The 17006-nt window shown below is 39.5% G+C and overlaps 1 protein-coding gene across 6 annotated transcripts in view; it reads right to left on the bottom strand.

Annotated features, from left to right (window-relative positions):
• The window catches only part of astn1 (astrotactin 1), a 418066-nt gene that overhangs the window by 315816 nt on the left and 85244 nt on the right, over positions 1 to 17006 (bottom strand). For all 6 annotated transcript variants that reach the window (XM_074650205.1, XM_074650206.1, XM_074650209.1 and 3 more), the window contains 3 exons: positions 8230 to 8480; positions 7768 to 7910; positions 3997 to 4146 (listed from right to left, as the gene is read on the bottom strand). In XM_074650205.1, coding sequence (XP_074506306.1) covers positions 3997 to 4146; positions 7768 to 7910; positions 8230 to 8480 — 544 coding nt within the window. The remainder of the gene's footprint in view (positions 1 to 3996; positions 4147 to 7767; positions 7911 to 8229; positions 8481 to 17006) is intronic.

Genomic DNA, 17006 nt, shown 5'->3' with positions numbered 1-17006 from the left:
TCTCAAACCCTGTTAGTCGTCCCTAGAGGCTGTGCTGTCCCATACACTCCATGTAACCAAACAAGTCTGAACACACCACTTGGCCATTGTTTGAGCCCAACACTCAACGGATGGGTACCAATGGGTACAAGACTACCAGACCAATAGTTAATTTAGGTCCCCATTAGTTTTCAGATAAAACCTATACCATTGGATGCAGCATTCGCTCCACCTTGAAGTCCTCGTCACATCAGGAAGCGGCACAGAAAGATTCATTGAGCGTTAAGGCTACTTGCCCGATTGCCCGGGGCAAGTAAAATGCCACGTCAGGCTAGTAAATCTCTGACACACTTCCCAAAAAACACTAACGTTGAAACCTGAGCAGGCGTTCAGACCTAAAAGAGCAATGCATTAATAAAGGGTTCTGTTGGAGTGGGTGTATTGCAACAGGAGATAAAGTGAAATACAATCCAGGAAGTCCAGTTTGAATAATACATCCATGAGTCTCGAGATGTAACAGATGGTAAAAAACTATCCTACTGAGCCTTCACTGATCTGGCAGCCCTATTGGTAGGACCACAGTGTTGGTCAGACCCCTTCGTAATGCATGAATAGCTCACTGCTTTTTGATCTGACACCTCCATGGTTTTGGTTAGTTTGAAGAAAAAAACTACAGTCATTGTTAAAAGAAGCCAATGTTGACTGCTGGTATATGACAGGATATGAACAACGGGCCCCGAGGTGGATGCATTCGATACCAAACCTATACCGACCTCCTCTTTAAGAGGATTTGCAGAACTATAACAACTTTGTACTAGCTCTGTCTTTGCTTTGAAGAGACAACAATCATTATGTTCAGGGCCACAAGAGGTTGTTGTTAACAAAATCACGATTTCCTTTCCGTCTCCATTAATACTTTGAGGTGGAAAGGAAAGTTATCACAGCAGGTTAAACAGTAGAGTTATGTAATTTACAATCCAAAGTAATCACTTGGAATGTGTGCTTGCAAATATTTGATTGGCCAATGCAGCATGTTGCCAGACGACCTTATATTAATTTTGCGAGCACCCCGGCTATGCCAACACAGCAATCTCATTGAATGAGGAGGGCTTTAATTTTTTTTTGGTTGGGGGACGCAGCACTGATGTCTGAACTACGGATGCATCGATACCAGATCGGACATCGGGCCGTTACCGACTCCAACAGCTGGATTGGGTATCGGTGACAATGGGGCCGATCTATTCAATTCAATTCTATGTTTATAACCTATAACATTATATAGTGGAATTTGACTTCCTGTTTAAGGTTTGACCAATGTGTTGCTGCATTAAAAAGTTTTACACTTGAATTATAATTCCAGTTTATTTTGAAGATTTTTCACCAAGTTGCTGGTGTACAATTTATTATTTTAATAATAAAGAACAATTCAATAAGTTATGTTTTGTTTTACAAAGTTAGTGTAGCAATGTTTAAGTCAAGCCTCATCTTGCCTGACACATAAAAGAATGATCCCAGTCACTTCCACACAGTGAGGCATACAGCTCATTAATCAAACACTGGTATCGGATCGGTACTCTATATCGGCCGATACCCAAAGCCAAGGTATTGCTCTCGGTATCTGGACTGAAAAAGTCGGCTTGGCACATCCCCAGTCTGAACACGGCCTTAGACCTTTTGACTGTTTCATCACTTTGGTATAAAGCTTCACAGACTAGCTGGAAAGGTAAACACCGCTGTGTTGTTTGCAGTTCACTGAAACCATGTAGCAGGATTTCTGGGCAGTGAAGTTTTTAATATTCTAACGCCGCCATTGGAGCTGCCAACGGTGCCTTGTGCCGCTTTTTCTGTTGGGTGTTTGGGGCATTCGCTCTTTGTTCTTAGCCTCTATTATTGATAAAAGGCTTTGCTTGAATGTTGTTTTCCTCCCCTCTGTTTCTATGATTTGAGTTCTCATAGCTGGAGAGCCGTGGTGGCTGCAGGTGTGCACTCAAACGGTGAAGGTCAGACAGGAAGAAAGAAAACCACAAAGTCCCAAGAGCCACGTTGGGTTTCCAGTCGTCCTGAATGAAACATAATTAAAATGAACGATTGTTCGAACAAATACATGGGAGGCTGCTGTGATAAAACGCACAGATGAGTACTTTGCTTGGGCTCCTGTGTTGCAATTACAATCCTCCCTGACAGTTTGGAGAAGACCTCTGAATTACTGTGCACTCTTTTTTTGCTAGAAACACACTGTGAAGTTTATTTCTGGAGTTTCTCCATAGCGACTAACACCACAGAATTGTTTTTAATTGGGCTGAGAATAAAGCATCTGTGCAGCCAAGTGCGGAGGAAAGTGAATTATGGTCTGAGGTCAACTGAAAATTTCCAAAATGACATTTTGAAAATGTCGCTGCCTTCTTCTTCTCCTTCTCTTGTTTATCATAATGGGATAATGTCTCTCGCCGTTTCATCAAATGATCTCTATCTCTTTTTCTATTTCCTGTATTCTTCCATCTCCCATCCTACAGTACAACTCCTACACTATCAGAGCCCGGGCAGGCGGAGGTGAACGTGAGGACAGATGGGAGTTTGCGATTATGACAGCGGTAAGTGCAAATGAATCACAAAAAGTACTTCAGACTGATATCAGTGCGAATAAGGACAGAAATACGGTGTGATTTATGTAAGTAAAAAGATCACAATAAACAACGGGATGTATATGTTTGAGGATTCACATTCACACCCACATTCACACTGAACATTTTTGTATTGAGTAATTGTTCAAAGGGCATTCATCTCTCAGGATGATATGGATTAGAACGCTGGGTTTATCTTCAGTGTCCTGCAAAGACCTTCTGATTTTTTGTTTTCTAACAAAGTCTTGTATTGTTTTACTGTATTATTGATAACTTTTGTCCAGTGAGTTGAAAATGTGTCAGGGTCCTTGGGAGTTTTCCAAAAGGGCATTGTCAACGATTAAACCTGTGAGGTGGCATTCAGTGACTCACCGTGATTTTTTCGCCCGCTACGGAGCTGTGAGAGATGAACAATTGTAGATAAAAGATGTGTGCAGCTGGGCATTGATCACAATGCTGCTGCTGCGAATTGAACACCTAATACCTCCCCTTCATGTCTAATGTTTATTGAAATGTTTTCACACTGGCAACAAGTCATTTTTGAGCATGCTATGACCTTTGAGTAGATGTTCAATGATGCTGCTGGTCAACGAAACAGATAACTTGGTATTAGACGTGAGGGTTTCCGGGATGCAACAGTAGCAGGGGGATCAGAGCGGCAATCATTTTTTAGGTGTACCGTTGCCATTGCGACCGTTGCAGCGAGCTAAATTCTGTATAGACTAAACCGACTTACGGCAAGTCACGGACTCACTGAGGTGAGGTTTTGCAGTAACGACTAAAACGAGCAGTGTATTAGTCACGTTACGATGCACAGAGAGCCACAGTAAATGAGTACAATTTAACAGTGTGTAGGATTTGGCGGCACATAGTGGTGTGGTTGCAGATTGCAACCAACCGAGTACCCCTCTGCCCACCCTTCCCTTTCCAAGACCACGGTAACGTGAGCCGCCGAGTGCAAAACAGTGGTAACTTACTTTGAAAATTATCATTATAGTACATTTTCTGACACAAAAAGTGAGGAAAATTGTAATTTCAGTTTGACTTTAAGGTCGGTTAGGTGTATTATTTATTATGTCACTGTTGCCTTGAGAAAAAAAAGAAAGTTTTTTTTAAAGTTATCTATTTTTTAGTTTTTTGTTGTTTTTCAATGGAATTTGAATGTCTTTCATAAAATAAAATAAATCATTGAATTTGGGATAAAACATGGAAATCATCTAAACCAAAGTCTCACCATTCTTTAACCTGACAGCCACAGTGACTAGAAGTAAAAAATACAACAAGGTTGTTCTGTGCTGCTGGTAGGTGGGTAGACGCTTGGAGCGATGGTGTTAAATGGGATCTATTTTCTTCTATTCTCCGTCACAGGGTCGATCTATGGGAGGGGGTGACTCACCACGGGTGTTGCTGGAGAGGCGCTTGCGTTGGCTGGTGGAGGTGTTGTGCGGAAGCAGGGTGTTCTGCTGGTGGTTGCTGTCGATGGGACTCGTGGCGATGATGTTGTCCTTGTATTTGTTCATTAGGGCCAGCTTGGTGTTGTCGCTCACTGTGGAGAAGTGGGATATAGTTACAAACACGGGGATATGAAAGCGAGGAGAGGCAGAGGCACAAACTAAAAGCTTTCTCTCTGAAATGAGAAAGCAGCCACTTGGAAAAAAAAAAAAAAAAAGACATGTTGTTCTTGGCTGGATGTTGAAGGTTTTAAAACCACAATGTAGCAAGCATTAAATATAGTAGTGCTAAGGAAACCCATCCAGCATGTTGTTTACTTGGGGAGAAGTCAAACAGCCAAAATGAAACAGTGAGAAAAGCTGGCATGAAATTAAAACTCATTAAGGGAATATACAGAACGCATTTAAGTCTCAGAGGATGAAATTATCTATTTTGGTAAGTATTAAGAGATGAAGGTCCAGGGAAACCATAAAGAAAATATATTATAGAACATGGTTTCTGTAATAAAAACACCACTTTGGTCCAGACTGGAATATCTGTACAACTATTAGATGGATTCTGATGAAACTGTCCCCAGAAGATGATTCCTCATGTTTTGAGAAGGTACCAACTTTTAATGTTAATTTTACTCCTTTTTCCTGCGAATAAGAGGGTAACAGTATCTTCTGTGTAAAAATATACTATAAGTGAAATAAAAATCTAAGAAATCCATACAGGGAGGGTATGGGGGGGGTCATACTTTTCTAAAATTACAGGAACTGTCGAGGTGGAGTTCGCAGGGATGATTGTTGCCGATTGGCAAAACACACACATCGCCACTGAGTGTGAGTCATGATGCTTTTTCAAACGTCAGCAGACTAATTTGCCTAGTCTTCACAGGTCTTTAGAAGGCTATGGAAACCCAGACAATAATGGGCTAAAGGAAACTTTTACTTCCTTGAAAAGTAGTCTTAAAACTAAAATGACCAGGAACTTCTTGGTGCAAACGGGGCTGTAGTTTAAAGAGCACTATAACTATAGTGGTTTGTTGCCTGAACCTAAAGTGACACCAAGGGGCGTGACAAAGCGGTGGTATGTGATGAGCTGGGGTGAGAATGTGTTGAACTGAGAGGTTAAAGCGCTCCTCCAGTCACTTGTTTATGTATTCATAACTATTCTAAGAAGAAAGGTCAGGACAGCCAAAATAGATTTAGTGAAATCTTTGTTATTGTAGTCCAGATATCCAGTACCACTTTCTGAGTGACTTCTGCAGTTGTTTATGTTGTTCAATATTCATGCATGGTCTGCTGCCTCGTTTTTCTATTTCTCGAGTCCATCGCATTAACCATCTTAAATGCATAATGCACAGGATTACTCTGCCTCCATCACCTATGGGGTGGGGCTGTTTGGATTCTATAAGAACACGCTGTGAGAACGCCGTCACCATGACCAATCTCTTGATGAATCTGAGCCGAGAATGTGCCGCTAATTGATATTCATGAGGGGTATACCTTCATCGAAAACTGCTCCACTTCATACAGTAATCCTCACGGGAGTGGTGCTCAACTCCGACGTCCACTGATTATGAAAAATAGATCTTGTAGAACTAATTCTTGGCAGGCACATAAGCCTTTTGATTATTTCAAGTGGGAGGAATAAACCCTTTGAAAGAATACCTGCGGTTTGATATTTATATCCGGTGTACTTTCGGCATCAGTCACACGACTGATTATAAAAACTGCTGATTTGTATTTGTCGTGCCATTTTTAAAGTGTTTTACATTGACAAAGCATTTGAAAGCCTTCGTGTTAAACTCGATTTCTAGTCCTCCATCATTCCGTCTACATTCATTTATATGATTATAGCCTACCTGTCTGAGAAAATAACACATGGTATTTAATTAAAAATCCAATTACTTCTCTTTGTTTTCACGCTGATTATCTAAATCATTGCAACTGTGTTGATGTAATTATATTTGTTCCCTGTTTAGAAAACAATTTGTATATCACTATGTCCTCCTCAATACTAGCAAATGTGACCTTTTTGACATGCTGTCTTATTGCTTTTATTACGTTCTTATTCAAAAATCTATGGCTGTGTAGGAGAAAAAAAAACAAGGCTATTAGTATGATAAGTGAAAGCTTTTGCGACAGGATCTAGTTAGTATTTAATGTATATTAATTAAACTATATGCTGACGATGCATTATTTAGAAATATGTATATGTCAGAATACCTCAGATGAATAACATAGATGGTTAAATTATGAAAAACCATACGCCTTATAGAGTTAAAGCACTAATGATTGACTTTTTGGCCACTTGGGGACAGCAGAACAATGTTAAAACTGACATATAAAGTTGTTGTGGTGAACATGTTAGCAAAAACAATCCTATTTACACATCCAGCAGATTTTGAGTTGTGTTTATTTCCATACTGTAGCGTAAAAACAGCTGCCTGTTGCAGCTGGAAAAAAGGCTGACGAGAGCAGTGAGACCACACCAAAACAGTAGAGCAGTAAAACCAGGATTTAAACCAAAACAATGAACTAAAAGACGCTAAAACAGTCAATAGTGATGAGTGGAACTGCAGAGTCAGGTCTCCATGGCTTCATGTCTTTTACATTACACATAGTTATTTGATCCATTGTTAATATTAAAACTAGGGCAGTCAAAGTTAATACGATAATAACGCATTAATGACAATTTGTTTTAACGCCACTAATTTCTTTAAAGCATTAACCTAACTTGTGATTTTTAGGTTGTAACTAGAGCGAGAGTAAAGCTAGATAAGTAAGATACTGGCATCAAATGAAACTAGAAAATCTAAGGAATCCATTGGTACCAACCATGTCATACTAGCTTGTCGTGAAGGAGTAACGGCTACCTGAGCAGAGAATGAAGTCTCTCTCCCTCTGTGTGTGTTGTAAACCAAGCTCCTCTATGCTTTGTTGACAAAGCCGGGCCTGCCGTGCATGCTTGTAGTGCATTTAATGCATGCTCTGCACTGCTCTCATACGGTGATTACAGCTGATAATGCCGTCCTGACCGATGTCACAGAAGCATAGCACCAACCTCCCCCCCGAGGTAAACACTGTTGGCTCTGTCAGCACTTTTGCCGTAGTTTTCACTGTTAGCGCTGTTAGCACCGTTAGCTACGAGCTGCTGGCTCAGCTGTAGCCAAGTTGAGAGCCACACCGGAGGCAATAGAAATGCTCCCAATCTCACATTTAGCACCTTTAACAAAATTTGTTGCACTTTTCCTGCTTTGACAAGTCACAGGGTCTGCTGTGAAAAAGGGCTATATGCACTTGTTTTGGTCTCCACCACCTCATGATTCTGGTTCTGGACATTAGCATTAGCATTCATTTGGGGTCTGGCAATCTAAAGGTCCAATATTAACACTCCTTTTACCTCTAGTTTACTTTCCCAAACTCGTGAGTGAAATATCTGGGAAACTAAATTCTTCACCAGCTAGTCGCTAACTTGGTCTGCGTTGTATGTCTATTGCCGGGAAAGTTAGTGTACATTGGGTTTATTACAGTGAGCTTTTGAACTGAAAACAGCTGCCTGCTGCTGCTCCTGTGAGTTTGTCACTATGAGTGACCCCTTTCACATTACATCTAGTCTACCTGACCCATTGTTAACATTAAACAACTATTGATTAGTGGAGCTTTAAGGCTGTATGCTGGTTTTTTTTTCTCTTTTGACCTGGCTGTTTGTGCTTCAGTCAACTTACCAGGTGTGAGGTCCATATTATTCTTGTCATTACAGCCCTGGAGGGAGTCCAGGGTACGGGTGACTTGGCTGGCAAACTCCTCGCCACCATTCATACACTCCCGCTGCAGATGGTGACGCAGGTCGGTAATGTCGTACTCATACCTGGGGATGAGGTAAAAATCAATTAGCGTTATGTTGTCTCCACTTCTCTAAATTAGAATAAATATCACAAGCGGCTAACACGCTTGATGAAGCAGTGGAGATTTCAAAGTGGGAGAGAATATACTGATATGGTAAGGTTTTATAATCTTGAGCCTTGAAACTCATTGCAGACTACTACACTTAGAGATAAGCTTGCATTATATCAGTTGCTTCCTAAGTAGTAACACAAGCTGTTTACTTCCAGCTTCTGCATGTGCTTATTTTTAGGGTTTAACCATTTCAGATTACATCCATCCATCCACCCAAACCCCGCTTGTACCCGTCCAAAATCGGCGTCTCCCGGATGCTGAGTGTACCGCTGGAGTTCGGCCCCTGACCCCGCGAGTTCCTAAGGCTCTCCCGGGCCTGTCCTCCCATCAGCACTGAGGGGATGTAGTGGATCTCATTAGCCGCCTCAGCACTGGCGCTCTTCTGGGGCTGAGGGATGCGTCGGCGTTTACACCAGCGCCTGCGGGTGTAGAGGATCAGGACCAGGCACAGGATGGACAGCAGAAGGGCGATCATCCCGCCCTGAGGGGAGGAGGGTGACATTTGGAGCAGAGACAGAAAAAAGGGGGAGAAGAGGAAAAAAAGCAGAGAGAGTCAAAGGGGAGAACAGAGTCAGAGGATCTTGCCAAGTCGAATACGGATCAAAGTCAAAGCTGCGATGCCAACAGCAGAATTTGAAAAAAAAAGGTTGCAGATGCAATTTAGTGAATAACACCTAGAATGTTTTTATAAATGACAGCAGCTCTCGTGCTACTGGGAGGTTATTTCACCTTGAGACAAAAGGAACACTTGGCTGATTTCCATGTGGAGTGTGAGCGAGGGTCAGCAGCTATAAACCGTATCCTCATTGACAGAACGGAGGTCAATGCCCGGACTGTTAAAAGTATGGTTCCTATATTTTATTAAAGGAATCGTTTGACAACTTGGGAATTTACCGAGTGACAGCTGAGTTTTGGCATTGAAAACACATTTGGCACTGAAAAACGAAACACTGGCACTGAAAAATAAAATACATGCATACAAATTTTGTTGCATTCTGATGTGTTTTTCAATGACAATTTTATTTTTTTTCTTCATATCACTTTTTTCAGTGTCAGGTTATATTTTAAATCAAAAGTTTTATTATATATTTCAGTCCTTTTTTCCGGTTTCAACTTCCTGTCACCGTTTTGCTGTGGATGGGACGGGGGAAAAAAGAGCGTAATTTACATATAATCTGCATGCGAAGGAAAGAACGGCACTCTGTCTTAAGTTAGTTCTGACTGCTGACACTCTGCCAGAAAGTTTGTTGTGTTTCTATGACAACAGAAGACCATGAAAACGGAAAATTAATAAACGGCAGTCCACAAACCAATAATCCTGCTAAATCAAAAGTCATTAGGCAAATCCTCGGCCCTTGAAGGGACAAATAAGTGTAGCCTACTTGAACGAAAAAACACTTCTGAATGAAGGCTGGCTATTCTATAAACTATAGTCATACATTTTAAAAATAAATTGCAAGAAACAGAATTTTTTTTTTTTAATGTAAGGCAGTTAAAAGTTAAAAACACAAATATGATTTTGCATATAATATGTATGATAAATATGATATACTTGATTTCGGACCCCAGTAAGACTAGCTGGTGCCATTGGTATCAGTGGGAATCCTTTTTAAATAAATATAAATAAAATAAATAAAATAAAATAAATAAAATAAATAAAATAAATAAAATAAATAAAATAAATAAAATAAATAAAATAAATAAAATAAATAAAAAAATAAATAAGGCCAAACCAAAATTGGCAAAAATACGTAAATGCAGTTAGCTCAGCAAGTGCATGAAATTGTGAACATTTGGACACTTTCCAAAACTGTACTCTTAGTTTTTATCCAAGTATATTTTGCCTTTTCCCTTTACTTTGCTACGTCTACCATTTATACCTTTGTTATAATTACCCCATTATCTATTATTAAGTGTACCTGCATTGATTGTAATGAGCTGTCATGTTAGCGCACAGTTTAACTCCAATCCAACTAGTGGCCATGTTGGTAAGCAGCCTGCGTTACACTTTCACAAGTTGGCAGAAAGACTTTCACTTCCATTGAAGGTGTATTAAAAGTGTATTTAGTCTTTGAAGAACACCTGTAGGCTAAGGCTGAGCTTGCTATTAAAAAGGCTGTGTCCCTTGAGAGCTAAACAGCAAACAGCTGTTTCAACGTGCCTCCCCTGCTGATTTCTGAATGATTTTTGTAAGTGCTCTAATACGTGTTCTTTTCTATGTTGTTATTTAGCATTTCTGAGGTTATTGCAGCACCTCGGAGAGCACCGCAGAGCACAGTCCTGACAGTAATACTGCTGTCAGAATGCACTGAGCATAAATGGATAAAGCTCTCTGTATTATGTGGAGTGACTGAATTCCTTTTGCAGTTTCATAGAGTGATGGAAATTTACTGAAATGGTTTCAAATGGGTTTTCAAGTGTCTGTCACATCCCCCGCACCCTGACTTCTAACGTCTCTGGTTGCCTGCTAATAAATAAACCTTTGTCAATTCATGATACTTTCTCATTTCTTAATTTTAATACTTAAAGTTAATGCGATAATAACGTGTGAATTCAAATTAATTTTAAAGCCCCTAATTTCTAAAGTGAAGATACTGGCATCATATAAAACTATAAAACCCAAGGAATCCATTGGTACCGACCATGTCATACTAGCTTGTTGGGAAAGAAGTTAAATAATGCTCCAAACTTACACTAAATCTTTGGAGAGGAAAAACTGTCATGGCCATTTTCAAAGGGGTCCCTTGACCTCTGACCTCAAGATATGTGAATGTAAATGGGTTCTATGGGTACCCACGAGTCTCCCCTTTACAGACATGCCCACTTTATGATAATCACATGCAGTTTTGGGGCAAGTTATAGTCAAGTCAGCACACTGACACACTGACAGCTGTTGTTGCCTGTTGGGCTGCAGTTTGCCGTGTTATGATTTGAGCATATTATTTATGCTAAATGTAGTACATATGAGGGTTTCTGGACAATATTTGTCACTGTTTTGTGTTGTTAATTGATTTCCCAATAATAAATATATACATACATTTGCATAAAGCAAGCATATTTGAAAACTCCCATGTTGATAAGAGTATTAAATAATTGACAAATCTCCCTTTAAGGTACATTTTGCAGAAATCAAATGTAATTTACAATTAATCACGATTAACGATGGATAATCATGTGATTAATTGCAATATCACAATGTTGTTAAGAGTAGTTAAATAAATAAATAATGCCCCACGATAAATAGAAGGCTTCAAATAAAACCTGATCGTAGCGCCCTTAGTTATAATCCTTCATTTCAAAGGAAAACTGTACTACTTAAGTGCGGTAAGTTCAGAAGGTTAAATTGTTTTTTGCCTCTGATTGATGTTTACAACGGACAGCTTGAGTGGTAATTTTACTGATTGGCTTCGTTTTCTCTTCCAAATAAGTTTGGCTGACCTGAGAGTTAGTTTAAAGCCTGTGTGATGGACTGCTTGTCTGTCTGGCTTAAGGAATGAGTCATAACGCCCGTGGAAATATGGGAGAAAGAAAGTCTGTTGTGACTTTGAATATCAGGTCGTACACGTTCTCTAGGAAGCGCTGATACCAGATGACTGGGTCAGGTCACGCGACCCCGTTCATTTTGCTCTTCTTCTCTCTGATTTTAATGACCTGTGAGCTGGTTTTTCGCGAGGCTGAGTGATGCTGCGGCGTCCAACACCAGCACCTGCGGGTGTTGGGGATTGGGCGCGGGCACAAGATGGACAGATGAAGGGCGTTGAGCCTGCCCTGAGGACAGGTTAGCAGGGAGTGTGGGGGGGGACAGAGACAGAATCATACAGAAACCGGAGAGAAAATGAGACAGCGAGAGGGAGAAGAGTCAAAGCGGGAGCGGAAAAAGGCGAGAACAGTGTCAGAGAATGTTGCCAAGGAGCAGGATATGGATCAAAGTCAAGGCAAGTCAAAAGCACAAAGCCTGTGGAAAGACGGGAGGGAGACAGCGATTGTCAGCTTGAATATCCGACCATATCTCCTCCATGAATAACGGCAATGAGAGCAGATTCTTTATCCAATCCCATTATTTTTAAGGTTACCGAGAGGGATGTTTTAGAGAAAGTGACAGGAACGATGAGATAACACGCAGACACGATTGTAATTTGGACCAATAACGTTACATGTGCAGTACGTGCAATTTACCACATCTTCCTGCCTAATCTGATGCTATCCAGCTGAGAACTAAAAATCTGATACATTGTGCAATTTGGAAAATGTCAAAAAGAGTTATGGAAATGTCACGGTGACAGCGCGAAGAGAGAAAGACAGCAGCAGTTTGCCACTGGAGGAGAAAAAAGGATGAGTTCCTCTCAGTCAGAAAATCACACGGCTGTTTAAAATTGGACCGAAAGAATTGTGTAAGTGCTCCCTACGGTCAGGTGTGGAGAGATGTTTCTGTCTCTCCTGCCGCTACCGAACTTCTTTTTCCTTTTTAATGCCATTCGAGTGAAACAAGGCCAAATTATTATGAGGAAAAATAAAGTTAACAATCGACACTAAGCTAATAGTCTGGCCAAAACAACAGTAGAATAATGAGAGGTTAAGTGATTTAAAAAAGAAAAAAATCAATTAGTATTAAACGGTGTCACTTCAGTCAAACTGAGCACAGTTGTGGAAAGATAAGCAGAAATGATGAAATGAAAAATGGATTTTAATCAGGCATTTCCATAAAACAAATCTCTTCAAACATATTGGGAATTGTGAGGCTGAATAAAAAATAGGGAGGGGTTCAGTTGCTCATATTAATTTAAATTGGCAAAAAAAGTAGAGGCTTATTTGCATACGTTGTTTGCTTAATCTGCATAGTCAAGGACGTTAACAGATGACACCATGATATGGGCCATTTATGCAGTAAATCTGCATGCACGGTGGTCAGAAAGGAGACCGCAGTAATCTGGTTTTGGAATGATTAATTGTTCAGCACTTTGAAAGTCACTGATGGAGTGGAATAAAACAGTGACTGTACACAATATACAATAGTATGTTACCTACAGTATAGGACAATATCACATTTTCCAGATTGGAGTGAGTTCAAGCTTAAATCAGGTACTTAAATTGATATTTAAAGGGGACATATGCTCATTTTCAGGTTCATATTTGTATTTTGGTTTTCTACCAAGCCCCCAGAAAGAGCGCCAGGCTTTGTAGCAAATTTTCGTCTTGGCCAAACTGTGGAACTACAACTTCCATGTCCATCACGTAATGCCATCGAGCCGAAAAATACTTTTTCTCATAGACTTACATTGGGAAAGAGACGTCCGTAAATCAGCGGGTCATTTTTGTTGAAGAAAATCAACTCACTGTTACGAACACTTGAATAGCCTTTATTTAAATCATTAGGTCATAAAAGTTATAAAAATGCACTAATAGCCGAATCCAGAGTTATTTCCCTTCCTCCGGTCATGTGAATGAGACCCGGACCGAGGCTGGGAGGCGGAGTTAAAGGAAACTCTCTAGCGCCTGCCTCTATAAAAAGTCCAGTCTGCTCTGATTGGCTTGCGAGAAAAATACGGTGCACCTTTGCAAAGGTAGTTCTCAAGCCGTGGGTGGTATATTCTAATGAGCCTGCATGTGACATAGGAAGGGGAGCCATTTCTGAATGGCTTGTTGAATCACATGTTTTCTGATCTAGACAGCCCACAAAAAAACTGACTGGGTTGTCTTATTTCACAGTTTGTGGGTTACCTTCCAGATACCCAAATGTATGAACACAAGTACTGAAAAACATTTTCATGATATGTTCCCTTTAATGTTTCTCTAAACATGACTTGCCTTTTACTCTCCATGGGTTCCTTTTTAATATATAATACTAATTGTTCGATGAGAGGTATAATTTGGTTCTTGTTGTTAATAATCTGGTAAAATTAAAGTTAAGAAATTTTCAAATTTGATAGCTCAGCATGTCAAATATGAAAGTGTCTATTTAACGTTAAGTAGCACCATTTTTTCATTCATCCCTCAGCAAATTAGAACAAGTCAAATGTCAAGTACCTCAAATGGTTCTCAATCAAATCCACCTCAGTGACAAATGTAATTCAAACCCATCAAGCTGCATTAGCGCCCGAGCGTAGAGGGGGGCTAATACAGACCAAATGGAAAAAAACTGTTTAATGTCAGGCATTACTTGGAATCAAAGTGAGGACTAAGTGGACTGTGTCCTCTTATGGAGCCAATAAAACCAAAACCACACATCAAAGCATGCCAGCGCTCCAGCCCCATAATCCACTTACTAACGGATGAGGACGATGTTATAATGGCACTAGTGCTCCTTATGACTTACACTCCTGTCATGTAAGTCCTGAATGGAAGAGAGAAGACGTGGCCTTTCTCAGTCTGACAGAGCAGGCCTGGTATTAGAGCTGAGCTATCAATCTGTCACTTAGTCTCTGGATGCGAGGCATTAAGACGCAGGAAGGCGGAAAGATCGAGACGATCTGACAGCTACAGAGATAGCAAAAGGAAGTTTCTTGCTTTGGATGTAATAAACTTTATCGTATAGCCAAAGGGGGCCACTGATTGGATTTGATATCTGATATTAATGATGGAAATTGACAGTTTTTATACACTGAATCCTCTCTTGCATTTGTTATCACGTTAACTCCTAATGCCAGGGTCAAAGTAAAGTATTTAATTCTGAAACAAAACTTGAATTGTGAGGATTAATAACAACAGGCTTCGTGATCCGGTGCTGATTTTGACATTGAACAGATGTGAAAGTCACAACCCCCATTTCACACACGTCACACGGCGTCTGGAAATGAGTATTAATGGCAGAAACGGTTTGAAATCATTTGATTCAATTTGGCGCGTTTCATAAAAGCTAATATAGCATGAAGCCCTGATAGCGTTGGAGTCTGTGTGGTGAGAAGGCATTAACGTAAAACGACATTTGTCATGTAAACATTTATTCTCTTGGAATTAAATGAAGTCGCTGGATGTTTCAAAGAGTCGAAAAAACATTACAAAATCAGTGTTTCTTAATGCAGCGCACCATCAGAGGTTGCCTTTAAAGCCACTATATGTATAATCTTTTATGAGATTATAGTTTAGCAGCTTTCATATGATTCTCACGGTATGCGTCATTGCTAGTAGAAAAATGTAACGGCCCAGTAACAATTGCTGTAGTCTACATAGAGTCGTGTACCTCTACTTGGGCACTTGAGCGAGGATGCACGGGTGTCGTTCATCCTCGTCCTAGAGGACTGATAATGTCGCTCTGTTGGTTTTTCTTAACTGTAACGCCCTTGCATGGATCCACAGAGACCTTTAAATGTATGTTTCCAGAAGTATCATTTCTGCAACAGTGAACCCTGAATGGATCTGTGGTGGGTGGGAAGGGAAGATATCTGCCACCATGTCATTTTGATACTTCCTCAGGGGGGCAACAAAGTTAGAATATTTCAAATTCTGCACTTTAATCCTAATAGTCGTAAAGATACTTACAATCATTTGTTTTGCTCACATACAACTTTTGAGGGAGCTCAGTTTTAACCAAATTCTATTTAACATTCAGTAGTTAATAAGGCTGTAACTGTTTTTATCATATTTATCTGTTCAAAATGTACCTTAAAGGGAGATTTGCAAAGTATTTAATACTCATCTATACTTTAAATATATATATATATAGATATAGATATACACAGTATATCTATATCTATATCTATATAGATATAGATATAGATATATACACACACACACAGTATATAAAAAAGATATATTTGTGTTGGTGCAAGACTTTTATTTATTTTTTTCCTGTTGAATTACGCCCCACCTCTCCCAGTGCATGTCACCTGAAACATCTTCAGCTGTATTTATCGTCATTAGTTAAAGTTTTCTAGATGGGTTAACACTTTTTATTACACAGCTGTGTTGAATACTCAATTCTGATTGGTCAATCACGGCGTTCTGTGGTCTGTAATTTATCTATAACAGTCCGTTGCTATGTATAGCAGTCCGTTGCTATGTATAGCAGACCGTTGCTATGTATTACAGACTGTTGCTATGTATTACAGACTGTTGCTATGTTTATCAGACCGTTGCTATGTATAGCAGTCTGTTGCTATGTATAGCAGTCTGTTGCTATGTATAGCAGTCCGTTGCTATGTATAGCAGACCGTTGCTATGTATTACAGACTGTTGCTATGTTTATCAGACCGTTGCTATGTATAGCAGTCTGTTGCTATGTATAGCAGTCTGTTGCTATGTATAGCAGACCGTTGCTATGTATTACAGACTGTTGCTATGTATAGCAGACCGTTGCTATGGGTGCAGCTCTGATGTAGGACTCCGGCGGACAGTTTTTGTGTCAAAATATTGATTTCTTCAGTTAGTAGCTGTGTAATAAGCGGGATAATGAACAGCTAGCGGGTCATTGTTGTGAAAGAAACCATCTAGCATCGCCCTGTCGGGGATTCTTTCACAACAATGACCGGCTCGCTGTACATTATCCCTTACATAATAACCATCATTTATAACTGGAACATTGCTAGTTACTCAAACTTAGTTCATAATTATTTTACTGTTAAGAAACAATGAAATGACAATGATTAAATTTTTTTTGGTAATGCTATGTGTTATTACATGTTTTATTACATTATTCTATCAGTAGTTTGTGTAATATGAAATTAGTTTAGAAATGATATATTGCATCATAGTTGATAGGAGACGATAACAATTACATTCTGATTACGTTAGTAAACTATTAAAAATGCTATCATTTATTTTAACAGTTTATTGTTGTACACATCATAACATTTTATATACTATATTAAGTATTTGTTAATGATTCGTTAACCTTTAACAAATCTAACCTTTAACATTCTATTGACCATTTAACAAGGGATTATAATCATCAGTTGCAACACTATAATATCAATCCAAATAATGTTTATAGAAACCAATTATTAACCATTAAAGTGTTACAAATATCTATCTACAGTATGTATGTTATGATCAACTTCTTAAAGGTTTAAAA

The sequence above is a fragment of the Sebastes fasciatus genome, chromosome 11 (genome assembly GCF_043250625.1).
Source record: "Sebastes fasciatus isolate fSebFas1 chromosome 11, fSebFas1.pri, whole genome shotgun sequence".
Taxonomy (NCBI): domain Eukaryota; kingdom Metazoa; phylum Chordata; class Actinopteri; order Perciformes; family Sebastidae; genus Sebastes; species Sebastes fasciatus.
Note: the sequence above shows the minus strand (reverse complement) of the source record. Positions and strands in the feature narration are given on the sequence as shown.